We start from the raw sequence: 26,168 nt of genomic DNA, 5'->3' as shown, positions 1-26,168 counted from the left end.
TAATGCAGGGGGCTCATTTCATCTAGAGTGAGTAAGGATTTAGATTTGAACCAAGGAGCTAGAACAGAAGTTTCAGCTGTGCTGTTGTTGGTTCCTTTGTGCACATGAGAATAATATAACAGAATGCAGATGACATGATGGAGGATACTCTGAAGAGCAACAGCAATCACATCTAAAGGATTAGCTCAACAACAGGTATTTTGTTCCATTTCAATCTAGTAAAACTTCTGCAGTTAAGTTCAGCATGTAAGAAGAACAGGCTTGCATATCTTTTCAGCTCTTTTCTAAGCATCTAAATCTTTTTAACTGTGGGAAAGGACCCAGATCCTCTCACTGAACCATCAAAACCATCAGTCCATTTTGTAGAGAACCTCAGTGCTGAGCATCTGACAGCATGGTAGGAAGTAAGAGAATACAGACCACGTCCAAAAAATGCAGGCACTGGCACTCTGTAGTATCCATTTTATTTCTACTCCAAACAGCTCTGGCTTTGGAATTTTTATTTGGTTTGAAGTATGCTGAGCACAGGTCCTGCATTCTTCCAGGTCTCTTCCCATGCTTCCCTCCCACTTCTTTCATGCCTGGCTGGATAATCCAGAACATTACTAGATAGAAGATCACCATCAACTAAAGCTACTAGAAGGCAGAAATTAGCAACATCTCAGGTATGATTTCAGGGACACACTCTTCCCTTCTAACCCTCCTGTTCTAGGCTCCTGGAATATATGCAAAGCAGAAAGACTTCTGTGAAAATATAGGGGACTTGACACCAATCTTCCCTTGGTGTGTGCACTCCAGAACTGAAATCTCTTCAAATGCTGCTCAACCCCATCACTGAGCTGGAATTGCACTGCATCATACAACACCTTGAGAGATACTGCTGCTTTTCATCAAGCTGAGGGAGAGAAAACCCTTATCCTGGAGAAGTGCTCCTTGCTGCACACAGCAAGAGATGAGGCACAGTTAGAATCTTCACTGTAAGGCAGTGCAGGGCCACCATTCAGCCAGCAGGTCTTGTAGAGTTTTTTTCATGACTTTTCTGAAGGGTCTGCATTTCCTCCTTCACTCTAAAGCTGCTAGTTCCTCCAGAAGCTGCTCCTTCTCCTGCTGCAGCTCCTGCACTCGTTGTTTGTTCTGCTCTAGTCTGTCCTCCAGCCACTGAAGGAGTGGCCCACTGATGGCAGACATCTGGCTGCACAGGTTCTTTGTGAACACTGGAAAAAGCAAGAACATAACATGCCAGTACACACAGAAAACCCCCATGTGCTGTAACAGCACCAAAGCCAAGAGCTTTGTGATTGGAAATTAACTGTATGGAAAAGCAAAAGACAGAAGTTTTTGCTTTTATAGTTATTTACAATTGCTTTTTATGCTAAAGGGAGAGCTGTTACACAGCTGTGGGCTACTATTCCCCAGAGTTAGAATCAAGCCAATCCCTGGCCAAGACTTTACTGTTTGGACTCTGGGAGCAGCATCCTAAATTCTTCCATGGAAAAAAAAAAAAAAAAAAGAATCCTTACCTGAGCCATTATGAATCTTGGTTACAGAGTCAAGATGGCTGAGGCTAAGAGAATGAACAGAATGCAGGTTAATGACAAGACAGCACTGAACTGTACTTCATGCAAACCCAGCCTGCAGAACCAGCTACCTACAGGTCACTGACACTGCAGGGGCATCTAAACTTCTTTGCCTGCTGAGGCCCTGTACATCCACAAGGATAACACAATAACACAGCCCTCACAGCACAGAAACCACCAAAGGTAGAAATAAAAACCAAAGCTTGATACATAATATCATTTTTCAGACTTGTCAGCACTCTTATCCTGGTATAAACACTAATAATTGTCACACACAGACACATCACTGAAGTGCCATCCTTCACTCCTGCATGCTCAAGCTGCATTTTGTTGAGCTCTTGTGCAGAAGACTGAGAGAACATAACGTCCTTAATGTGAAGGTATTCAACCCATTTTCATATAAAGGCACACAAGCTGCTAATGTTTCTTATTCTCCATACCCCTGGCTAAGGTTATGGTACTGCAAAAGCAACAGTAGAACATGTCAGCAAAGACAGTCTTGGAGAGGAGTGTAGCCCCAGTGCTGTTACCTGTGAATTCTCCTGTAGGCATCCTGCTCTTCTTGGCAAAGGATCTTGGGCAGCTCTACAGCTGATTCCAGACACACTTTTCCAATGGTTTCATGGGGGACAACATGAATAGGAATTTCAATCCTTTCATATCTAAATGGGTATCAGACACAATTAACTTCAAAACAGATGAGATTGAAAAAAAAAAAAGAATTATACAAATCTGCAACAGTCCATCCAATGCATAGCATTGTTGCACGTTTACTTTTGGGAACACATCCTTGAGTTTATAAGCAAATGGAAGCCTTCTAGATCCACAAACTTGTCTTAGATGTTAATGACAAAATGCTAAAACAGCTGGATGTACTGACAACATGATGCACAGAGTGTGTGAAGTTGGTGGGCAGTCTACATATAGCAAGCTTGAAGCCTTGACCTCTGGAGTTGAAAGCAAAAGGCCTTTTATACACAGGATTACAGCATAAATTTACACCTGGACTACAGTGTCCTAAACCAAATCCTAAACTACTCAGTTATCTAAGCTAGATTAATCAAGTCCTAATATGCAGAATCTCTTAAAACAGTGAACATTAGCAGAATTAGGGATATCTCATTCAGGAATCTTTCTACAATATTTGCTCCTCGTAATGAACCTGAGGAGCCACTTATTTGAGACAGAAAGGAGAGAGGTGAAATACACCATGACATTGGACATAAGATACTTCTACTGTACTCACTCTGAGCTCTTCTGGGCTTGAATGGACTGGAAACAGGTATAGAGAATCCTGCCTGTCTAAGAGAGACAGCAGAAAGTCTGATTCCAAGAGCAAAAAAATCATCTATAATCACGTTTCTTAAGATCACAGAATATGCTTTAAATTAGGACTTTAACAGGTTGTAAAAGTTGCTTTTCACTTTGATTCACTGGCACAAGCACACACTGAGAGCCCCATTAGATATTTAAAAAATCTTAAATAATAGCTACCTGGAAAACCTAGACAAGAACACCACTGACAGCTGATCTCACAGTACAGCAGCATCTCCTAAGTGGGCCAGAGGTGGAGTGAGCAGCTGAAGGGCTCTCACCCATTTCAGTGCACACACACCCTGCAGCCACCTGATGCAGACCCAGAACCCTAATACCAGCCCAGCCCTGGAAAGCTCAGAGTAACTCATGACTTGTTCTTTTGTTGTTGGGATTACAATCCAAACATCACCATTCTTGCCCTGCTTTGTCTGTGCTCCAAGCAGAGCTCAACCCTTTCTGCAGGCTGCACCCAAGGGTTTCAGCTTTGCTCTGGAGCCAATGTTTCTCATGAGTATCTGGAGGTTTTACTGCCACTTTAAAGTTGCCTACCTTTGTGTTTTTGTCCTCAATGAAACAAGAAAAGATAAGCCCTACAAAACCTTGGTCCATCATCTGATACATAGCTTGTGTGCGGACATCTGTGTACAAAGAGATAAGAGAATGAGAGATAAGAGAATGAAAACTGCACTGGTCAGCTCAAGGAGTGGGAGAAGATTTGCCACCTTTTGAAGTGTGGCCTGGGATTTGGTAACAAATGTCAAAAGCTTTACTTTGAAGTGCTTACTCCAGGTGACTAACTTAAAAAAAAAAAGTAATTGAATAGCAAATCTTAAAAATACAAGCCAAGTTATCAAAAAAAACCCCAAACATTTATAAGATACACACTTCTTTCACAAGAAAGTTTCATTTTTTCCATGAACACTCACAGATGTCAAAGATCACCACAGCAGGCTTATGATTCCTACAGCTTTTTCACTATTCCCCACACCCTGCATTCACCTTTCCTGTCTGGAAGAACAGGAGTATTCACAGTAGCTGATCTGTGACTACTGAGTCATGAGCAGCTTCAACACCTGAAACACACAGACAGGAATGGAACTACACTGACAAGAGGTTTCTGAAGCCCACCAGGACTGGACAAATACAGAGTATGCTTGACTTTGATAAACAGGATGTACAGTTGTAAAAATCCACTGAATTGAGAAATATAATGAGCTAGCTGTGAGTTTTCATAAGGAACTTAGATCAAGACTTCTCTTACCCACATGTGATGGCCAGACAGTAATATGAGGATGGGAATGATACCAGCCCACAACTCTCATGGGACGTCCTGTCATTTCAGCCAACCTGTGTGTGAGTCAAGGTGACTTCTGACACCAAAGCAAATGAACCAAGTGTTTCTGTACAAGGAAAACCAGCAAAGTTCTAAAAGAGCTTCTCATCACTCAAGAGAATTCCAAATTCCTTCAGAGGTGACAAGAGATGAGGCAGGAAGCTGATGGAAGCCTCCTCCCCAGCACCTGCTGGGTGCCACTGCTGCAGGAGAAAATTGGATTTTGTCTGCACAAAGCAGTGATAAGATGGCAGCAAGCTGTCCAAAACAGCATCCTTGAGTGTACATCAGGAAAAGGCTGCCCAGTGCATCACACTTAGAAACAGACCTGTCAGCCTTTCACATTCTGCTATGTCTACACTCCCCCAAAAACATACTTCAGTTTTACTTGTGAACAAATACAAAGAAATTATAAAAAAAACAAAACAAAGCAAAAAACCCCCAGTTATAACAGACTTCCAGTGCAAATGCTGGAAGTAATAAGGACTCCAGAGAATGGTGACTGCCAGCACAGCCCTCCAAACCAAACAGCTGTAAGGGGGAAACTGTTTATAGCTTCAGGAAAGCTGTAACAAGTTGAAAAGAGCAAATAAAAGGAGATCTGAGGTAAACCACTTCAGTGGTGACTTTGCTGCTGTTTCTACCAAAGGATATCTCTGCTTCAGTGGAAGCAGCTGAAAGCTGTTCTGGTGAAATTTCCACACGGTCTTTCCTCTTATCAGAGCGACGCAGGATGATCACAGAATGGATGTGAACGATTCGGCTGGTGTCGACCTAACGACACAGAAGGAGAAAGCAATCATTCCTTCTTCTAAAGAAACAAAACACCTTTAAGGAAAAGGCCCTGCAGCAAGGGGCAGGGACACACCAGAGCAGAGCTGGGCATGCAGCTGGAAACCCTTCCTGACTTTTACAGCAGCTCAGCTACGAGCTGCCCAGGAGTGGGAAGCAAAAGGCAGCGCCGGGACCCTCCCCACGCAGCGCTGTGCCCCGCTCCCCGGGGTGACCGACTCCCGCTCGGAGGTAACAACCCGCACACCGCTGTCCCACGGCCCGCACGGCGCAGGCCATGAGCCCCACCCGGCCTCCCGTGGTCTGCCCCGTCCGTCCCCCCGGGGCAGCCCCCCCCGCAGCCCCGGCACCTCGCCGATGCAGAGCCCCATGACCTCCTCCTTCTCGGTGCTCAGTGCGTGGTTGAGGCACACCAGGAAAGCATCGGCCTCCAAATGCACCGCCAGCACCGCCATGCTGCCGATGCCCCTTCGCCGTGCAAGCGGGCGGGGACAAGGCCCGCTCCCCCCCAACCCCGGCAGCGGGCCCGATCCCGGCAGCGGGCCCGATCCCGGCGCCGCAGCGAATGGAGGCGGCCGAGCTCCGGTCCCTCTTCCGGAGAGGCGAGCGGTGCCCCGCGGCGGAAGCACCGTGTAGCCCACGCGAACGGCGGCTTCGAGGTTCCGCAATGCAGCGGGTTCCGTGCCCTGCCGCGGTGCGGGACGGGGCGGTGCGGGAGGCAGAACGGAGAGGGACGAGACGAGACAAGACGAGACGGGACGGGGCGGCGCGGCCCGACTTGACCCGGCTTGTGGAGGGGCTCCGCTGCGTGCCCGCCACTGGGGCCTGGCAAGCAGCCGGGTGTAGGCCGCAGGGTCAGGCGGGCGTGCGGGGGAAGGCTTAGTGCGGTGCACGCGGTGGTGGCTGTCACCTGGCGCAGGGCTGCAGGTAGGTCACGGCCCGAGGGGCCCGGCCCGGCTCCTCCCGCTCTGCCCGCCGCCGTCTCATGCCCAGGGGCGGCCGTCGAGGCCCCACCGGCCCGGCCCGGGTGGGAGGCGGTTGCTATGGAGGCGAACTGCGCCGTAGTCCCGCCGGGCGGCCGGGCCTCCCCGGCCCTTCCCGCCTCCGAGTCGCCACGGCCGACACGCCGTTCGCACCGGTCCCAAACTCCCTTCCCATCCTGCCGTCCCCGCTGCCCTTGTCCGATTCGCCCCCTCCCCTCTCTCCCCCATTCGGCTGGCCCTTCATCAGGCCCGGCCCCCGCATCCCTTTCCTCGTCCTTCCCTTCCTTCTCCGGACCTGCCTCCAGACAATGTGCGTTATTTTTTGTCTTCCTGTTTCTTTAGATCCTACCAAAACTAGACCTTCCCTCCCCAAAGTGCTGGACAGCCGCGGCTGGTCGGTGAGCATCTGCTACCCCTCAGTAGGTTGGGTAGAGGGGAGAGTGGAGTCAGGGAAGTGCTTCTTTGGGGCCTGTGCTCCAGGCAAAGTAGAATCCAAACCAAAGAAACCAATTTAAAACAAAAAAAAGCAGCATGTTTAGAGTGAGTCAACATGCTGAGCAGACAGTTCGTTTGATCCCTGACTTGGTGCTAGATGCAGGCTGGGTTTTTCAGGAAAGCTGAGCTCCCTGGAGGCTGTGCATGCACAGGCACCTCTGCACTCCTCTAGAAGGCAAACCTTGGTCCAGAAGCTCTGTAGCCTTGTTAACACTGCTGAACTCACTGAGCCTCACCACTGCTTTTTTTTGTTGGTACTTAAAGGCAGTTGAACTCTTCTAACAATCTGACCTAGATGTCTTTTAAAATAGAAGTTAATAAAGGTGGGGTTTGTTCAGCATGCTGAGCTCCAGCTCTGGGGATGGTCAAGTGTCAGCTGGAGCAATTTCTTTCACTGTTTTCATACAATACGTTAATGTACCAAATTTAAAAGAAAATAAACTGTATTCACCACAAGATGCAATCCTTCTTCTGGCCATTTTCACATTTATTCATATATTGTATGGCTCAGAAATCCACCCAGGTCCCAGAACAGCAGTAAATTTCTAAGGTGTGATGCTGAGATGGACAGAAAGAATACATGTAAGTCTTGTTCCTGTCTGTGGGGACTGGGTTTTAAGTCTCCCTAGATCAATACCTTAAACAGCTCAGACTTCATCAGTTACGTTGTTGGGAACATTAAAACCTCTGTCAAAGGATGATGCTGTGATTCTGCCAATTTAAGCTGATTTGAATTGTATTGGATGTGGTGTTGGTTTTTAATAGGTTATGAGACAAGCAATATAAGAAACAGGTTTTATATAAAATATAAGTAAGCTTCCATCTCCTTTCAGTCATGTCTTCCTACAGGCTTTTTTATTGCATTCTGATAAAATCTGCAGAGATAGACATTTTATATGTTTTTCTATTGTTAAACTTCCAGGTGCAGATGTCTTAGGTTCATGCTTTTTCAGATCTCCTGTTTCTTTTGTATGAGTACAAAAGACAGACCTGTCTCACATCAAACCCTGTTGGTTTTGCCTGACCTCAAGGTTTTATTTGTGGCACCAACTGCCCAGCATCACAACAGCCTTAGAGACTGTTAAAAAGAGAGGCCAGACTGGGCCTTTGAACTGTGGCAACTGAACCTATGGATTTCAGAGGAAGTTTGGGGCAAGTTTGTGGGGCAGAGGGTGAAAATACATGTTAACTGCTGCCCATTCTGTGTCCTCTGCATGAGCCCTTGTCCTGTCAATCCTGTATCTGTCCTCACTGCCATGTGCATACACAGTAAACACAAACATACACGTTGTGCTTGAGTCCCCTTACGTGTAGTTCAGCTTGACTGAACTGGGTTAGTATTTGAATAGGAAACCTTCCAGGAATAGAAAATTACTTACTGAGAAATATTTTTATCAGTACTGAAAAGTCCTCTGGTTCTGGGGATGAAATTCCAGCTGTAAATGTAGAAATTCCAGCTTTAAATGGGGTACAAAGGCAATTTCTTGAGCATTTTTGGTCGTGATGGAGCTTTTGGCAGTTTATTGCAGACTAGGAGAGCATCCTGGCCAAATTCCAAGCAGGGTGATTGCATTCAGCTGACTGAGAAGTGAGCAGTGGCAATTGCTGCATTACACTGTTGGACAGAAGGATTGCTTAAATTTATGAAGTGACTTATGGTACATGAGAATGACAAGGACTTACAGAAATGTCTCTCCAACCATCATAGCTTATTCTTGAGGTCTTATTAGGCTTCACGTTCCTCTAAGTGCCAGTGATGCAGTGCTGGGGCATTGGTTGGAATGGATGTATCAATATCTCAGGATGGTCTTTGGAATGGTAGTGGGTTTTTTAATGCACATACACATTCCCATACATCAAGCAAGACAACAAACAGAATGGGATAAAAAAGAAATAATAAAAGAATATTTCAAGTTTTCTGTGCTATAAATTAAAATACTGTGGCAGTGCTGTTCAGGCTGATCCGTGGATGGTGTTTTGTTTTCAAAAAGGCTAATTGATCCTTTGATTCAAAGAAGTGGAGAAGCACTGGTGTAAGATATAGAAGGCAACATGGAAGTGTATTTACTGTTATATATGTACCCCAATGTATAATATTTTTTCCTCTCCTTGACTTTCCCTACTTTGTTTTTTTCACCCAGATTTTATTGCTCCTGTCTGAAATATGCCTTATAACTTTACAAGTTTTCAGAAGACCCCTGTGTTTCACTGGGATAGGAATATTGCATCTGCCTCAGAGCAGGAGGATGTTAAATGTATTGCAGCTTAATTCTGTTCTACTTTAAACCTAGATAAAGAATGAAGACTGTCTGTGCCATTTTGATTACCTCTCCTAGGGTCCAAAGAGAGAATCATTGCCCCTGACCTTCATGTGCTAATGGCTCAGCTTGATCTAACTGGTATACAGATAAACTTGATGTTAAACAAAAAATTCTGGTAGGAAGAACTACCTCAATGTCCAAAATTCTTCTTCCCCTGCTGCTATCAGTGGCTTTCTGTAACCATCTAAAAACTGAACTACACAAAGTCACAAGAAGCTTCTGTATGAATGGACAATGCTGCCATCATCCTCTTGAGAGATGAGACGAAGGACCCTTCACAATGACAGCTCTGCAAGTCCCAGATACCAGAGTGGAGCATTTGGAGTTTCAGGCTTTGTCTCCAGAGTGATCTTCGTTCTTGTTAAGCTCATTTCACCTCTTGTCACAAGTTTTGCTTTTGGGATTTAGACCGTCCTTAGCCACGGAACTCCTGTGTAAATCATTTCCTTCCCTCCCTCAGTTTTTCACAAAGACTGCCAATAGGACTGTTAATGAAATAGGCATAGCCAATGTTCACAGGGTTTCACTGTGTACCAGTAGCACCTCTTGCCTCAGAATGCCTTACAAACTCCACCCGGCACGCCTGTCCCGCTCTGCAGCTCCTCATGAAATTCCTGGTCACTTAGGCACCACCTTAGTTTTGCAGTCTGACTTCTAGGGACGTCTCAGCACATAGAACCTCATACAATAAGTCAGATGTCAGCCAGAGGTGCCTTTCAGGTCTGAGAGCTCTCTCCTTCAATGTATTCAGAGCTAAAGAGACCATGCGTGCATCCTGCGGGGTGATCCCATCCGCCTAAGGGCAGCATCCTGAAGTGACCGGGGATGGCAGAAGGAGGGCACGCTGGCGCTCCTCCTGTCCGACTCTGGGTACGACGTGTAGGTGTTTACTGTGATGAGAACCGCAAAACGTGGCTTGTGGCTGCAGAAGAGGCAAGTGAACTTTGAGCTTCCCAGTGCTTGTAGCTTTGCTATTGCAGGTGCCTCTACTGCACTGCCGGTAACTGCCTGCTCTTTCTGTTACTTTCCCCCAGGAGGAAGGTATGCTGAGGGCTCGGATCCAAAGAGTTCAGGTTCCCCTGGGTGAGGCTCTGCGACCCAGCCAGCTACCCCCATCCCGGCTGCCTCATATGTGGCAGCTGTCCCAGGGTGAGCAGTACAGGGATAGTAACTCTCGCGTTTGGGAGATAGAGCACCATCTCATGGTAAGGATGGTGGCAACAACAGACCATAGTCATGCCTGTTTGTGAAGTCATTTGAGATCCCTGAGGGACGGCAGAGGACTGTTATTTTGTTGAAGTCCATTAGCTCAGCCACGGTAACTGTAGACGTATTAAAATTTTCCTGTCGCTTACAGCTTGGTGGTGTTGAAGAACTGCTGCTTAAACTCGTGCCTGGTGATTAATCTGGTATGTGTAGACATTACCCCTGCTTTGTACTGTGCTCTGTTTATTCCCAGTCATTCTTTAATACGAGTTTTTGTATTAAAGCAGTGGCTTTAATACAAAATAAACCAGTATTTTTGTATGAGAGCAGTGGCTCTAGGAAAATGTTGTGTATTTTGTACAATAAATGATTCTCTCCACACTGAAATGCAGCTGCCTCTGGGGTGGAAACATTTAAACAACATATAGTAACATCACACAAGAGTGAAGGACAGGCAGTGGAGTATTGTGTCCAAGTGAAATTATCAGGGGGTGTTCTAGTTAGGCAGAATGGAATTGCCCCAAGTGGAGTTTGGCCAGGATGCTGGAAATAATCTCCCAGTGATACTGAAAAGTGCTGTGGGCTGGTGAATTATCAGAAATATGAAAGGCAGCAGCTCTCCAGCTCTGGGCAGGGGCAGGAGCAGGGCTGTGGTCAGAGGAAGCTGAAGTCCCACCACCATTTTCAGTAGCAGTGGTGCTTTTCTGTAGAGGTCTCCCATCCAACTACCAGCACTGCAAGTTCTTGTCTTTCAGTCTCTCAGGGAGGATGACTTACAGGTGTCTCAGCTGCAGAAAGTCCAAGTGTCTGAAACCCTGCTTTTTAGATATCTGAACAGGATGGATTGGTCCTCCGTTTGGTTTTTTAGGGGAGGCTTTCTCTTGAAACAAAGCAAAGCCCTCTTTGTTATCTTTATGAGACATTCACAACTAAGCTGTTTTACTTAGTTGTTTTTTAAATCAACTCAAGCTGCAGTTAATATGACTAACACTAAATCCTTGGCTGTGTAGAGCTCAAGTAGAGGGCTTTTACACAAATACGTGGTTTAGTATAATGTTCAGAGACACCAGAACTGCTAGGAATTAGTCATCCATGTTGGTTTGAATCATTGCTGGTATCTTTGTGCATCAGAGTGGAAAAGACCACTTTCCAGCCTGAGGAAGGGAAAAGGCATGCAGTACTCATAACGTAAAACTTGCTGTATTTGTTGTCCACATTGTCATCTGTCAGCCAGACGCAGAGAATTCTTGTGTATGTTGGCTGGCAGCAACAGATGTTTTCTGAACTGTGACAGGGAAATTGGCAGCTTTTTAAAGCTTTGGCTTTAAGATAGTGTTTTGCCCCTCCCAGCCCCACCCCCTACAGAGCTCGTTGTTTCTACAGTAACGTTTTCCTATCATTTTAGTTCTCTGAACATGCCCCAGAAGGATCCCTGCCAGAAACAAGCCTGTGAAATACAGAAATGCTTGCAAGGTACCAAGTGTCATTTTGTCTTTCTGGTGTCTTGATTTTTGGTGGAACTTAATTCTTTTAACTGAACTCTGTTCTCCTTTCACCTTCAGAAGAAAGGAAGTAACCACATAAGCATCTCCTACTTGCAAACCAAACAAAAATATAATGTCTGGATTTGTTAAAATTACATTGTGTTTGTAAATAATGGGGCATTACTAGAACAAAGTTTGGTTTGTAACAATAATGTGCTTATTTAAGTATTCTCCATTCTAGTAAGTGAGATCCCATGTCTAGTCTTGGGATGAAGCTGTAGGCAGGGACAGACATTATAATAAGCTCTCTTACAGAGTGGGTATTGTGGGTGTATTGTGTGAGAAGACTGCAGGAGTTCTAGCTCCAGGGGTGTTTTAAGATCTGTCAGACAGACACCTTGTCAGGAATCAGTGTCTCTGTGATCTGGTATCAAGGTATGAGCTGGTCTCCTTTTGAAGACCTTTAACAGCTGTTTTGTATCAGATCAGCTAAATATTGTCTGATAATGTGTTTTGGGAGCATGAATTGGGGAGAGGCTTGTTATTTGCAGAGGACAATATTTTTAAACTATTTTAATTGCTTCTTAGAAAAGGATTTGCCTTATGGAATAATTAAGAGAAAATATGTGCCAACGCAGCTCAGCCTTATGGGAGAGAGTTCTCAGTCAGTCATCTGGTGGAGCCCTTAGCCAGCACACTCTGATCTTGACATGAGAATAACTCATGGTGTTAGCCCAGGGACAATGAGTCAGGAGCCCAGTGTTGCCACTGCTAAATCAGACAGACCAGCTCCACAGCAACTCATTTCTGCTTTTCATTTATTGGCAGAAAAGCAGGTTAGCAAGGAGAGAGTAGGGGGTCCTGCTAGGGAAGTGGAGGGATGGTTTTGCAAGCTGCAACAAACATAGTTATTACAGTCTGGGCAGGTAGGAACACAGAAAGAAAAGCATCTGGGAAAAAGCAGGACAAATCAATAATCAATTATTAGTAGATGTCTGTTGCCAGGATTGCTTTTTGGAAGTAGAGTTAGTGCAGAGCAAGGGCTCAAACTACACCCTCTGTGTGTCCCCAGCATTTGTCTAGATACCACCTTTTACTGTCTTTGTGGTTTAGAGCATTCTCACATGAAGGGCTGCATTCTTTCCCTCTAGGCACTTAAAAGCTGGTATTTGACCATGTTTTGGTCTCAGCTATGACTGTGGGTTTTTTGTAACAGATTATTCCAAGTGTTTTACCTGTGTAGTTTTGTGTAGTGTTGATCTGAATCATTATGTGTTAGCAAAGGTTGTTGATTCTGCTACATGTACACTCCACTGTCTGCCACTTCTCAAACTATCATTTTTATCATATATTGTTCATACATTATCCTGCTGTGGAGTTTTCTGAGTTGCACAGAGGAAGTAGCTGAGTTGACAGCAAAGCAATTTTCCTTTCCACTCTATCACAGTTAGTGTGATGGATGATGTATGTGGCACCTGAACTAAATACACTAAGACAGTGTACAAAGTGTGAAAGATGGAGGATGGAAGCAGGCCCTTTGGAATATGCTGGCTTTTCAAAGGCTGGTTTTGGAGTGGCCCATTGTTCCAAAAGATCTTGCCTACTTCCTCTGGGAGGAAGAGTAAATCTCTTGCCTGCTGTAAATCTCTTGTGTTTTGCTGTCCACTGTATGACTGTCATGCTTTTCAGCATTGCATCCCTGACAGACAGCAAAGATGTGCTGGTATGTAGGTGTAGTTTTAGAAAAAAAACTGCAAAGGCAGAGGAACATTTAGAAGAGCCTTGGAGCATTCATCATGGTCAGGTGCAAGGAGATGAGCTCTGATCTCCAAGGGCTTGCCATGACCTACTTGCACAAAGCAGTAACACTACCATAACCTTTTTCTCAGGGGTGACCTCTGTGCTTGTGTCTCTCACCAGCCCAGTGGGGGAACCATAGCCCAGCAATCAGAGCAAGCTGACCTGCTCATTAACCAGAAAGTGTTTATGGATCCTTTCTGAGCTCTCCAGTGGGTGCTGTGTTTGTCTCACATTGGGTTGCTGTTGCTTTTAGTCTTTCAAAAATCAGTGAGGGGGGAGGGTGAGTGCGTTTGTGTAGCCGGTATGTAGCTAATCCAAGAGAGAGGGAGTAGCTCTGCACAGGCTGCACTTCTATGCAGACAGGCAGTTATTAATTCAAGCCTCAGGCTCACTCTGCTTACATACCCACAGGGTTTCTCTGAGAGATCCTGGTAGCCAGCTCTGCAAAGCAGCGTGGGCTTTGCCACCTCAGCTGACAGTGTCAGCCAGCAAAACACTAGGGCAGAAAAGATGCTGGACAAACCATGTGTTCTGCAGTGCCTGAACCTGCCAATGCAGTGAAATCTCTGAGCCTGAAACAAAGACAATCTGGAGTACAAATGCACAGACATGAGCCCATTTACCCCAGGTCAGACTAGCAGTTCATTTAGCCCCATGTCCCAGCTCTGTCAGTGTTCAAGAGGAGCTGAGGAAGGACAGTGAGAGGAGGTCAAGTAACAGTTATGTGCCTAAGCAGCATCCTGAGCTAGAGGTGGGAGCTTTTTGTGGAAGATGGATGTGTCACCGTCTCTGTGCAGCTGGATTCAGCTGCTGGTATCTGGCTAAGCTCTCCTCTAACATGCTGCCTGCTTTGGCTGCAAGGCAAAGATACAGCCTGCCAGTGACAGGCCACTGGTAGGAGATTGGCTGTTGTGCTCCCCACCCATTCTTTTTTAAAAATCCCACAATGCTGAAGGGTGTATGTGTCCCTGTTTATGTAGACAATATAGTAACAAGCCAACTGGGTTGAATATCATGGATGGCAAGATCCATCTTAAAAGCACACAGGTTAAAGAAAGTAAGGATTGAAGGGCAACATTCTTACTGTGGTTAGATGTGATAACTACAAACTGAGGGATTGAAGATGCTCCCATCCACAACAGCAAATGTTTTTGCATGGCTTTAGATTGCTGAAACTAAAGACAGATTTTTGTAGAGCAGAGAAAATTATGAAATGCCTGTAAATAGATCTTACTTTTCAGAGAAGCTGCCCAGAAAATGTCCCCTCTGGGGACAAAGCCTCTTCCCCTTTGCAGGCTTAATGTCTCCTTCTTATTTTCCAGCGAACAACTACATGGAGTCTAAGTGTGAATCTGTGCTTCAGGAAATGAGGAAGTGCTGTGCCCGGTACCCCAAGGGCAGATCCATCTGTTGTTCAGGGTTTGAGAAAGAAGAAAGAAAAAAGTTTAAGGTGATTCCAGAAGGAATTCCCCTACCACCTCAGTAACACAATGCAGCTCCAGCAGATGTGGAGCATGGACTGATCTGCAGAGCTCATGTTTTTTCAAGCCTTCTTTAGACTTTCAGGAAAGCCAGACTGCTCCTAGAACACACCTTCCAGCACACCAAAAAGTATAACACAGTACCAACAGATGGCCTGGTTATCAGACTTTATTTTCTGTACCAAAACACCATATACATTGTCTTTGCATTGCACCTGTGTCTTTGAAAAGTCAACTTGCTGTTTTCAGAATGCTTACCTTACTCTTACCCATTCTTGCTCTCAAAATGGAGAACTGGAACCAAGTTATTCTGGCTTCTGGAGTGGGAGGTACAGGAAATTAGATCAGAAGAGTGAGTGAGTTTAAGCATGATACATAAAATAAGTCTACCTTGACACAGTAAAGGTTTTGCTGCCATCATGCTCCAGACATTTGCCTGTCCAGTGGTTCAAGCTCAAGAATGGAAATCAGCTCTGGGGATTGTTCCTAGATTTTGCATAGATCACAAGTGACTACAAGGTCACTTTGCTTAAGTGCCTCACTTCCCCACTGGACAGACTTTTGGTTACTTAATATTTGAATTGCCTATACACTATTTGCATGACAAAGATGTTGCAGAAACATTATTTCAGGGATTGCTACAGAAATAGTATTATTTTTAAAGCAATATGAATTTGAAAGATCAGACTGTTGATAGGAAATTTACAAATTTATGTATAACTGAAAACCTTTAAGCAATATGTTATGAACCCAGCATAGTTCCATTTGCTGGTACCCAGAGGCCTGTCACAAAGCCCTGGGCTAGATCCAAGAACTGATTTCAGTGCTGCTTACTGGACAAGCAGTTGAAGGCACTTGTTTTCAGCACAGCATTCCAGACTCATTCCCAAGCCGGCTGTGACTGGACCCCAGGGAGAGATGGCTTTTCAAAAGCTGTCACCCGTCCAGCAGAATTTCCTGTGACCTGTAGGAGGAGCTCGGTAGACAGGTTCCTGCTCCAGAGCTGCCCAAATCTCTCCGTCCTAAGGCACCTCAGTGGGTACAAAGTTACAGGGCTTAGGCACCTAAATACCAGACTTCAAACCACTAGGTCCCTAACTCTGTCGTTAGATGTAGGCATAAAGGAGTTTCCTGCTGTGATCAAGTACAACCTATGAAATACAGCTTCTGTGAACAGACCACTGTAGTCTAGGCACAATAGCTCAGTGTATTGAAGCCTAAAAGAGCAAACCATTTGTATTCACTGCTCTGAAATACCATCATACAAAATAAAGTACTGGAACAGACTGTAGTCTCAGTTTGGTTATTTACTGAAAACACAACATGGCTGCGAAGTCCTTGAGCTACTTGTGCTATCATCATGATTAAATAGAAGCTGCTTGGTATAACCAGGTATAACCAGGACTCAAGATCAGAATGATTCAGGGCTAGTCTTCCTTTCCTGCCACCTCCCCCCAAAATAAAACAAAACTTAAGACAAAAGAAGGGTTTTACTATTCCTGAAAGGTCGGGGGGAGTTATAACAATGTTGTAAAACAGCTCTAACACTTGAGAAGTAGCTCATTCTCCCCTTTTGCCTTATCTGGGCAGAAGCAGAGTAAAGTCACTGACAGATAATTAAAATAAATATCCAGGGTTATGTTGTGCCTGCAGAAACAGAAACCTCATCTCCCTGCCCATTTGTTCTGGAGTGGAGCAAACGTGCTCAGCAGGAAGACTCTGAAGCCAGGTTGGCAGCAGAATCACCTCCTGCCCCAGAACCACTGCACTTCTTGGGAACAGGGGTGACTGACCAATGGATCACCAGGGAAAAGGATATATATATATATGTATATGTATATACATAATATATGGTACCTGCAGGGAAGAGGGAGGGCTGGTCACGCTACTAAACTGTCTGTAACTGCTGCTGTGAGTCAAACAGAATACCCAGGGTAAGACAAAACCATGCTGGCTCCCAGAAAGTCAACAGGCCTCACACACAGAAGCTATTAGAGCAAAACTGTTTAATAAAATATCACTTCAACAAGCATTTACATACAATATATAAAAACCCTTTAAAAGCCTAGTGTGTTTTAAACCTTCTTGTACTGAAACAGACACCAGAGGTTGTTGAAACAAGATCAGAAGGAGGAGGGACAGAGGGAACAGCTCATCTTGGCACCTGCAACATTGAAAAAGCACGTCCACAGCATCCAGTGGTGCAAACCATAAGCCACACACTAGCACAGCAGAAAGATTAGCCAGATCCCAAGATTCTTGTCCATTCTCTGCCTGCATCCACACCAAACTAAACGTGAATTTGTCACTTGATTCCCCTCTGAGCAGTAACAGACATTTTAGCTCCCTCTCGCGGACATTTCTCTCCATAGCAGCAACTCGGGACCTCGAGGAGCAGAAATGACTACAGCCTGTGCTGGAGCTGGGCAGAAATAGTGATTTATTTGAGCCTGGAAAACATCCCTAAGGCCTGCTAATGATTTACTTTGAGCTTTGCTGTTGGAGAAAGCTCTGTGAAGAACAGTGCATCCCAAATGCAAAACCAGGCAGAGGGGCAGGAGCACCATTTTACTACGGAACAAGATACCCTGCAATACAAAAACTGAGGCACTACCAGCCTGGCAGAATTCCTACCACAAAATTCCAAAGCCACCACCACCTTCTGTCACTCACTCCCAAACACCAATCAACAAAGCTGACAACTTCAAGTTGTTAACAACTCCTGTTCCAGCTTTTTAAGCAGTTCACAAGGAGAGATCTCCATTCCTAATCACTCTGAGAACAGCAGTGGATGATCAGGACATTACACAGCACTGGAGATGCAGCACAGCTGATGAGTGAGATGCTGCACCATCCATGCACACCATTATTCTCTAACATTTCCCAGAGAAGGATGGGCTGACTTTCACATTAAAAAAACATAATTTCTAAGAACTCCTTACTCCCTTTCCCCCTTACATGGAGGTAATCACCCATCCATCATCCATGTCCTCGTATTCCAGAAAGCTATAATGCCAGCCTGGCACAGCCAGTGCACTTCCAAGGGATTATGGATTTTTAATGATTTTCTCTTGTAGGCTACAGTTCTGCTCTGTACACAGCTGCACTGTGACACTGTTAAAAACAGCTGAGCTGAGCTCTGCATCTGGACTGCCTCATCACCTGCAGAAGGGCTGCAGCTGATGGAATTAAGCAAGTAGCTTTTCTTTTTTGTGGAAATGAGAAAACACAAAGAAGGAAGGAACATAACGAAGGCAGGAGGTACAGAAATGAGCCATTCCCTGTTTTTTCCCAAGTTTTTTTCATTTAATTTACTTGCAGAGACAACGGAAATGGAGTCTGTGCTCTGCACAGGCATATTGAGGACTGTATTCCAGGTTCCACATCCTCCCTCATCACCACTCCAGTAGAGTGGCAACAGGGACCCCAGACCAGTACAATGTACCTTAAGCAGAGATGCATTTCCTGCCTACAGTCCTCTCCTGTGTAGTTACAACTTAAAAGCATCACCAACTCCAACGATACCAGACATGGTCATGGTAGATCTAGAAACAACAGTCTGAGGCCCAAGTGATTTACAGTAAGTAGCAGAGCTGAAATACATCCTGCCTGTGCCAGCACCTGACAGACAGAGCAAGCATGCTGGGAGCCCGTTCACCACCAGAGTGCGCCTCAGCACCTTTCAAAGGCTGAGCACTCAGGAAGAGAAAGGTGCTCGGCTGTGCTGGGAGTTTGGCGACTTTCAGAACACACGATGAGCAAAGAGCCTGGTGAGTCACCTACGATGCTCAGTTTCCATCAGCAGAACCGGTGCTGCAATTCCAGTAAGTGGTACAAATTATATCAGAGGAGAAGGCAAAGGTCCATTCACCTGAAGTGCAACGGTTTGGGAAGAGCAGGAGAATCCCCAGTACCACACAATGCATGAACTTTCTCCTTATCCACCCACCCAGGACACAGCCCAGACTGTCCCTTGACACTTCTTCACCCAGCTTAGCCAAGAACATTTTGAATTGCACACACCATTTCAGTGCAGAGGGAAGCACAGGATTTCTAGATGTTGGTGCAGAAAAAGTGCAAGCTAAATAGTTCTAAAAAGCTGTTGTGCACACACACTGGCAGACAAATGTACTTGGTAACCTGGGAAGAAACACATTTAAGAGATTTTTCTGTTTGTGAGGCTGCAGCTCACCAGAAAATCTGTGACTGGGCATATTTGGTAGGGAAAGGAATTGCAATGATACACTGGGTTACAAGCTTTCAGACTGACTCCAGCACCATCAAGAGGAAAATGTTGGAAATCAGGAGTGCTGTAAAAAAATAAGGACTGGGATCTGTGAGCTGAAGGGACCTGAACCTGCTGGCAACATCCTTTAATTTCTAAGTGAAAAGCAGTAGAATAGGGCAAGGGAGGCTGGGCATGAAGTAAGAGTGAAGCACCGTTTCTAGGATGCCATTCCGAGCAGGAATCCTCCAGCAAACCCTCCAGTCAGGATAATATTCTTCTTCAGAAATATGATCACCTAAGCAGGGGAGAGAAGAGCCAACAGTGTTTAACACACCCTCCCTGTAAGAAGAAATCCCTGAGGCTGTTCTCCAAGGTGAGGGATGCTTGGAGAGAGGCCACTGTTGTGCTTAAATACCCTATCTAATGACCACCCTCCCCAGTCTCCCGTTTGCACACACAGCTCCTGAATTGACCCAGACCCAGTGCAGCCTGGATCGACAGAAAGCTGCAGTGCAAGCCTACACACCCCAGGGATCTCTCACAACCAGAAGTCAGTCTGATAGAAGGGGCTGCTGAACATGTCTGCCAGGCCAGAGTACAGCAGAGTCCAGGGTAACTAGGCCACTCTGCCACCAACCTGCTTAGTTTTTCTTGTCAAACTGAAGAGATATTTCTCCTCACAACACCAGCATGTCCTCTCCCAACCCCAAGGAATCTGCAGTAACAAATGGTAAGCTGGTGTCATACCACTCCCACTGTCTCAAATATAGAGCCACAGAATGGTTAGAAGGGTTGGAAGGGTCAGCCAAGATCCAACGCCCCTGCATGGGCAAGGACACTTCCCAGGTTGCACAATGCCTTATCAAACCTGGCCTTAAACACCTTCAGGGAAGGGGCATCAACAGCCTCCCTAGGCAACTTTTTCCAGTATCTTACTACCTTCATGGTGAAGAATTTCTCCCTAACATCTAACCTAAATCTACCCTCTTTCAGTTTAAAACCATTACCCCTTGTCCTATCACCACCCTCTCTGGTTAAAAGCCCCTCCCCAGCTTTCCTGTAGGCCCTCTTCAGGTACTGGAAGGCCATTAAAAAGTCTCCCAAGAGCCTTCTCTTCTCTGGACTGAATAACCTCAACTCTCAGCCTGTGTTTGTAGCAGAGGTCCTCCAGCCCTCATCTTTGTGGCCCTTCTCTGTACCCTCTGTCTGGGAGTTCCAGAGCTGTATGGAGTATTTCAGGAGCAGTATCACAAGAGCAGAGGGGTAGAATCACCTCCCTCACCCTGCTAGCCCTTCATCTGATGCAACCCATGATGCTGTTGGCCTTCTGGGCTGTGAGTGCACACTGGCAGTTCACATCAAACTTCCCATCTACTACCAGCCCCAAGTCCTTTTCCTAAGGGCTGCTCTGTATCCATTCTTTACCCAGCCCGTGTTTGTGCCTGGGGTTGCATCAGCCCAGATGCAGGACTTGCACTTGGCATGGTGTTCTGTTAAACTTCATGAGGCTGGCATGGTCCTACCTCTCCAGCCTGTCAAGGTCCCTCTGGATGACCTGCTTTCCTTCTAAGGTGTTAACCACACCACACAGCTTGGTATGGTCAGCAAACTCACTGCCCATGTCTCCAACAAAGATGTTAAATAGCAGATGCAGATAACTTTGCCATCTCTCCAGTTTGTCATACAAATGTTTCCTCTTTGTATTTGTACAACAATAGATCTATTACAGCCCAAGAGTCAATCCCATTGTCTGCTATCCCTCCAGCTAAACACCTGTACACCCCCTGGAAGAGTTGTCTCACCTCATCCACTCTGCTTTTCACTTCTGGACACACTTTGTTACCACTGCTGTGCAATTTCAGCTGCTGCTTGGCTTTGTTCATGTCACGTTCTACTAGCTTCCAGTCCACTTTGATGTATCCTGTGTGGTTTGCAATCTAGAGTTTTGAAGGGTGGAAAGCCCATCATGACCATGACTCAACAGACCCCCTTTGCCCACCCACCTTCCCTGACTACAGCCACCTCCCACACCCTGGTCCAATGGGCTGAGAGGATGAGTACACAAAATCTGACCAAAGGACCAACTCTGTAGCTGTATTAACTGTCCTGCAATATCTGCCTCCCACAGTAATCCTCTAATAGCAGGACACACATTGCAGCACTGCCTGTTTCAGCCTCTCATCACCTTCCCCTCAGAATTGCCATATATATTGTTGGGACTCCCTGTAGCTCTCCTGCTGCTATGGGTGGACACAGCTATTGATATCCTGCTCATGTCTACTGACATGTTATCTGGTCAGGGAGATTCAGAAGTGAAACTCTGCCTGCTCAGAGCAAGCTTTTGACTTTCAAAAGAACAAGCAGGGAGAAGACTCAGATGTGAGACAGAACATGACATCCATGGCCACACAGAGCTCCTGGAAGAGCAGGGTAGTGGCCTCACAGGTACCAACAGATGATGATCACTACACAGCCCTTTGTCCCCACAATCCTCAGAAAGCTCTGGCCCACTGTTCATACACACCTGAAGTAGGAAAAAGCCACCTCCCACTGCTGTTGCTGCCAGCTTTCCAACTTTCTGGAAAATGAATCCAGTACACCTACAAATTGAAAAGGATTCAGTCAGGAGAATGAGATGCCACACACACACTCCTCAGTGTGCTTTCCACAGGCCAGGCTGCCTGTGGCAATAACTAACACAAGGCTCAGAGACAGCCTAAAAATGGCAGAAGAAATCTACATGCACCCAGAAAGAGAAAAGATTTGCACCCATCCAAAAGTGTTACTTTTATAGCTTTTTACTTCTCCCTACTGCATTTCTGCCTGCTGCAGTTATGATTTTTATCTCTGCAACATCAATCTTCCCCCTACAAGAGTAATCAGAAACAAGATTTTAGCTTTTTTTCTTTTTTCTTTTTTTTTTTTTTTCCCAACTAGTATCATATTTGAAGGGAAGCAGCACATCTGCTGCTGCTGCTCCATGACAGAGCATGGGAAGCTCCTTTGCTGCCCAGGAACTTCTTACTTTTCATTTCTCAGAAAGAAAAAATTCTGAAACAAGCAGACAGCAGTAGTTTAAAGCTTTGCTGATCTCCAAACTGAGTTACACAGAGTAACATGAAAAACACCACTGCAGACACCACAACACACACAGGTGCTACCACATTGCTCAGTCATCTAGCAAAGGGCTAGTGTCACCCAAAAAGCACTTTACTTTGACCAGTTTCCTTATCAGCACTGCAAAACAACACAGCAATCTCTTCTTAACCAGATATTTATGAATATATACATGAAGTAAAGAAACAAGAAAGAGATGTCCAGCTTTTTTTTTTTTTTAATCAGAATATGAAGATTTGTCACACACTTTTAAGCAGTTATCCCCATGCCACATGAAGATGACAGGTACAGTAAGAAGCAAAGCAGTGTAATTACACCAAGTTTTCAACTCAAACAGTGTTCCTGTGGGAACAAGGTTGCAAACAAAGCCACAAGTCAACAGGTCCCAGCACTTAGTACAAGTTGTGAGTTGAAACCCCAAGAACCACACAGACAAGTGCAGCAAGCCACCTCCACAAGACATTTTTGTGAGGGATGTGCATGAAACACATCCACCTCCAGGGAAGAAAGGTAACCTGTTCTAAATTCAACACCACCACTTTATGCCAACATTTATAGAGAATTATTTCACCTCAAAATTTAAAGCCTGAGGCCATTTTCTTCCATAGGAGATAAAAATTCTCAATTCTTCAGCTCCACATGCTGAAGCTCAGCAGAACATGCCAAAGCACAGTGGGCTGAGGACGCTGGACACCTGCCTTCTCTGAGAAACTAACAGGTAAGTTACCTGTCAGTGTCCCTGCACCTGTCAGTGTGTTACTGAAAGCAGCAGTGCCTGCAGGCACCCTGCCTGCCACAAGCAGCACCTCTTACCATCCCGTGACCCCTCCGATCACCAGCTGTGTGGCCACGTTGTACTTCTCAGCGCTGGATCCCGAGTTAGGGGCGAAGATCTTGCGCCACCAAGGCCGACTCTTCGTGTACTCTGTGAGGTCCAGCATATTGAACGACTCCTCCTTTGCACCTGCAAGCACCTGGAGAGGCTCAGTCCAGGTAATGCTGTCCCACAGCCCCCTGCCAGCTGCCTGGACTCTCCAGGGGCACAGGATCCCCACCCAGTCACACAGCCCACGGGGCCTGGCATCCCCCCACAGCCTTTGGGAACCCTGAGAACCCACCCCCAAGACCCCTCAGACTCCCTAGGACCACCCCGCACCGCCCTCAGTGTTCCCACAGGTCTCGCCCCTGAGGAAAGGGCACAGGTTGAGGAGGGAAGCCGTCTACGGAGCTGCCCCTAGAGCGTCCTGCGTCAGTTCGAGCGCTTAGGCAGCGCCAGGCCTCGGTATCGGTCACCGCACACCGTCAAAGGAAACCACACCGCGCAGGGCACGCGATGCGCTCTCCGCCGCGGGTAGTGGCGGCGGGGCAAGGTGCGGGGGGCCGGAAACCCCACTGTCAAGGGAAGGGGAGTGGTAGGACCCGCAGCCGTCACCCTGCCCAGCCCTGCCCTGCCCCACCTCCTCCCGGCACCACCATGGCTCCGGTGACCTCCGCGCACCGCCCCCGCACAGCCGCCGGGGGCACGTGACCACACTGCGCAGGTGCGGGGCCGCCGCCTCACGTGGCAGCACCGAAACCGCACCCCCTGCGCCTCATTGGGAGGCGGAGTGCGCGGGGGAGGGCGGGGACGTAGAGTGTGCGCGTGCGTGTGTGCGGGCTCATAGAGTGCGCGTGCGGGCTCATAGAGTGCGTGTGCGGGTGTGTCTGTGTGCGGGCACGTAGAGTGTGTGCGCGTGCTTGTGCGTGTGTGCGCGGACGTAGAGTGTGCGGGCGTGTGTGTGTGCGGGCACGTAGAGTGTGCGTGCGTTAAATCCAGTTAATTCCAGTTAATTCCACATGTCCTCCATTTTCACACCTGGAGTCCCCTTACTGCATCTTGACAACACAGTGTTCTTTCTGCTCCCTCAGGCTGGACCGCAACTCTCCAGTTTGCTTTTACGTGTCTGGGTTGCCTGGAGTTGCCTCCCCGTAGCTGGGAATGGTTAATCCCAGCACTCCAGGACCTGACATAAATTTCTGACTGTCCGGGCTTCCAGCACTGCAGCCCCCAAGGGAAGCTTTGTCTGACTCCCCACCATAATCCCTGGATGTTGTCACCCCATGGTGACTGATTAGAGGCAAGAACCCCCCATGTAGCCCCATGCAGTGGGCTGCCCAGGGAAGTAGTGGATTCTCCGTCCCTGGAGATATTTAAAAAGAGCCTGGATGTGGCACTCAGTGCCATGGGCTGGGAACTGCAACGGTGGTTCAAAGGGTTGGACTTGATGATCTCTGAGGACCCTTCCAACCCAGCCAATTCTATGATTCTATGAAATCCCCAGCACCCAGAGCAAGACTACCCCCTCCTGGCAGTCAACCCCCTTGCATCCCCATAGAGTGCTGCCGCCCCCTAACTGCCTTTATGTTGTCTGCCTGGTGACATTTTCCCTACCTGTTTTTTTTTTTCCCTAGGAGAAACATCTTTTCCAGCCTTTCCTGATGAGCACAGTATCACAGTACCAGGAAATTCCTAGATGAGATGACTGGAGCAGAGTCACGTCCATCCTGCCGGGGACACCAGTGCCAGAAGCACAGCACAGAGATGCTGTCCAGCACTGAATATCCTTTAACTTCACCAAGCCAGGGCACCAGGGGCATCCCCAAATATGAAACATCATATTTCTCACCAAAATACTTTCCTGGAAAATGTGGAGTGGGCTGTTGCTCATCTTCTTCACTGAGGAGCCCCAGGCTGGGCACAGAACCAGCCACCAGTGCAGGAACTGGAGAAAATCATAGAATAATAGAATCAGCTGGGTTGGAAGGGACCTCAGAGATCATCAAGTCCAACCCTTGATCCACTCCCACTGCAGTTCCCAGCCCATGGCACTGAGTGCCACATCCAGTCTCTTTTGAAATATCTCCAGACACGGAGAATCCACTACTTCCCTGGGCAGCCCATTTCAATCTCTGATCACCCTCTCCATAAAGAAATTCTTTCTAATGTCTAACCTAAACCTCCCCTGGCACAACTTGAGACCGTGCCCTCTTGTCTTGCTGGGGGCATGTGTTTCTTCACAGCATTTTGCCTCTCTGGGAGCAGGATGGGTAGTGCAGGGGGTAAATTTCTGCCCTAGAATTTGCATCTTAAGATGGATTAGCCAGCCCCTGGACAAGTACAGGAAGGAGCTGGAAGGTCCTGAAATAGGTTGGTGTTTTCACATGGACCAAGGGAGGAGCCCCCCTGGGCACTCCTTGCTCTTGCTGTGGGAGCCCCATCTATCCAGGATTGTTCCCCCCCTTCTGCCTTAGTACTGGGGCTGCCAAAAGGAGAGGTGTGGGAAGAGAGGGCATGTCCCTAGTGAGGGGGTGAGAATTACCATTTCTCTGAGAGAGGGGGACAAAGGGACATCACCAGCTCCGTGGTCATGGGGTGCTCCTGCACAGTGAGCCTGTGAGGCTGGGATGCTTGAGGTTGTTTCCAGGCTATGCTGGGGTACATGGGGTGGTGGGACATTGGGAAATGTGTTCCTGCAGCTACTGAGATTGCCCCTATTTGGGTGAGAGGGTTAGTTCTTATATCCTGTTCCCAATTAGTGCCATCCACCCTACACTAAGGATTCATCCCTGGGATACCAAAACATCCATCCCACTAACAGCCCCACAGCCTCCTGGTTGTCCAGGCACCAAGATCTATCACGTGGATACCTCTGCACACACTGGGACTGTCACAAAAGTTCCTGTTTTGTTTCTTCTGCCCTACAGTGTGATTTACAGGACTTTTCCCTACCTCACTTGCCCTGTGAATGCAGGGTGTTCCTTCTCATCCTCCTGCCTTCATGAGCCAAGGGAAAGTTATGTGCTGGTGTGCATGCATAAGCACATGTGTGTGCATTTGGGAGTGTGGGGTTTCCCGGGCTTTTTAAAGAAATATTGAAAATTAATGAGTTTAGAACAGAAAATTGCAAAAATCATTTTAGTACATCCTCCCTGAGCTGTTCTGCAGGACCTTTGGAGAAGAGAAGGGTGACGACCAGTTGGCAGACATGGGACTC

At 46.8% G+C, this 26,168-nt stretch overlaps 4 protein-coding genes across 11 annotated transcripts; 2 read left to right on the top strand and 2 right to left on the bottom strand.

Moving 5' to 3' along the window:
* Positions 1 to 435: 435 nt before the first annotated feature.
* On the bottom strand, positions 436 to 5,970 carry BRCC3 (BRCA1/BRCA2-containing complex subunit 3). 2 transcript variants are annotated; one of them, XM_030448861.1, is made up of 8 exons: positions 5,930 to 5,970; positions 4,882 to 5,001; positions 4,156 to 4,243; positions 3,444 to 3,532; positions 2,824 to 2,879; positions 2,108 to 2,239; positions 1,521 to 1,564; positions 436 to 1,214 (listed from the first exon to the last, which is right to left on the bottom strand). In XM_030448861.1, the coding sequence occupies exons 3-8, from the start codon at positions 4,229 to 4,231 to the stop codon at positions 1,063 to 1,065; spliced, it is 549 nt and encodes a 182-aa protein (XP_030304721.1). In that variant the 5' UTR covers positions 4,232 to 4,243; positions 4,882 to 5,001; positions 5,930 to 5,970; the 3' UTR covers positions 436 to 1,062. The 2 variants fall into 2 exon arrangements, with proteins under 2 accessions (XP_030304721.1, XP_030304720.1); XM_030448860.1 differs by lacking the exon at positions 5,930 to 5,970 and adding an exon at positions 5,370 to 5,730.
* On the top strand, positions 5,929 to 11,462 carry MTCP1 (mature T cell proliferation 1). Of its 2 annotated transcripts, XM_030448869.1 has the most exons (6): positions 5,929 to 5,946; positions 6,345 to 6,400; positions 8,639 to 9,751; positions 9,853 to 10,023; positions 10,176 to 10,227; positions 11,430 to 11,462. In XM_030448869.1, exons 3-5 carry the CDS (start codon positions 9,644 to 9,646, stop codon positions 10,221 to 10,223), a joined length of 327 nt encoding a protein of 108 aa, XP_030304729.1. In that variant the 5' UTR covers positions 5,929 to 5,946; positions 6,345 to 6,400; positions 8,639 to 9,643; the 3' UTR covers positions 10,224 to 10,227; positions 11,430 to 11,462. The 2 variants fall into 2 exon arrangements, with proteins under 2 accessions (XP_030304729.1, XP_008499915.1); XM_008501693.2 differs by lacking the exon at positions 5,929 to 5,946 and having other exon boundaries at positions 8,789 to 9,751.
* Positions 5,930 to 16,075, top strand: CMC4 (C-X9-C motif containing 4). 6 transcript variants are annotated; one of them, XM_030448866.1, is made up of 4 exons: positions 5,930 to 5,946; positions 6,345 to 6,400; positions 11,430 to 11,497; positions 14,631 to 16,075. In XM_030448866.1, exons 3-4 carry the CDS (start codon positions 11,440 to 11,442, stop codon positions 14,792 to 14,794), a joined length of 222 nt encoding a protein of 73 aa, XP_030304726.1. In that variant the 5' UTR covers positions 5,930 to 5,946; positions 6,345 to 6,400; positions 11,430 to 11,439; the 3' UTR covers positions 14,795 to 16,075. The 6 variants fall into 6 exon arrangements, with proteins under 6 accessions (XP_030304726.1, XP_030304723.1, XP_030304722.1 ...); XM_030448862.1 differs by lacking the exon at positions 5,930 to 5,946 and having other exon boundaries at positions 5,993 to 6,396; XM_030448868.1 differs by lacking the exon at positions 5,930 to 5,946 and having other exon boundaries at positions 6,343 to 6,421.
* A 703-nt stretch (positions 16,076 to 16,778) lies between these two features.
* FUNDC2 (FUN14 domain containing 2) lies at positions 16,779 to 23,731 on the bottom strand. The gene is made up of 5 exons (XM_030448965.1): positions 23,592 to 23,731; positions 22,948 to 23,098; positions 21,542 to 21,617; positions 20,820 to 20,954; positions 16,779 to 19,312 (listed from the first exon to the last, which is right to left on the bottom strand). Exons 1-5 carry the CDS (start codon positions 23,608 to 23,610, stop codon positions 19,235 to 19,237), a joined length of 459 nt encoding a protein of 152 aa, XP_030304825.1. The 5' UTR covers positions 23,611 to 23,731; the 3' UTR covers positions 16,779 to 19,234.
* Positions 23,732 to 26,168: the final 2,437 nt, after the last annotated feature.

Source organism: Calypte anna, chromosome 4 (genome assembly GCF_003957555.1).
Source record: "Calypte anna isolate BGI_N300 chromosome 4, bCalAnn1_v1.p, whole genome shotgun sequence".
NCBI lineage: Eukaryota > Metazoa > Chordata > Aves > Apodiformes > Trochilidae > Calypte > Calypte anna.
The sequence above is the reverse complement of the archived record's forward strand: the minus strand, read 5'-3'. Positions and strand labels throughout refer to the sequence as shown.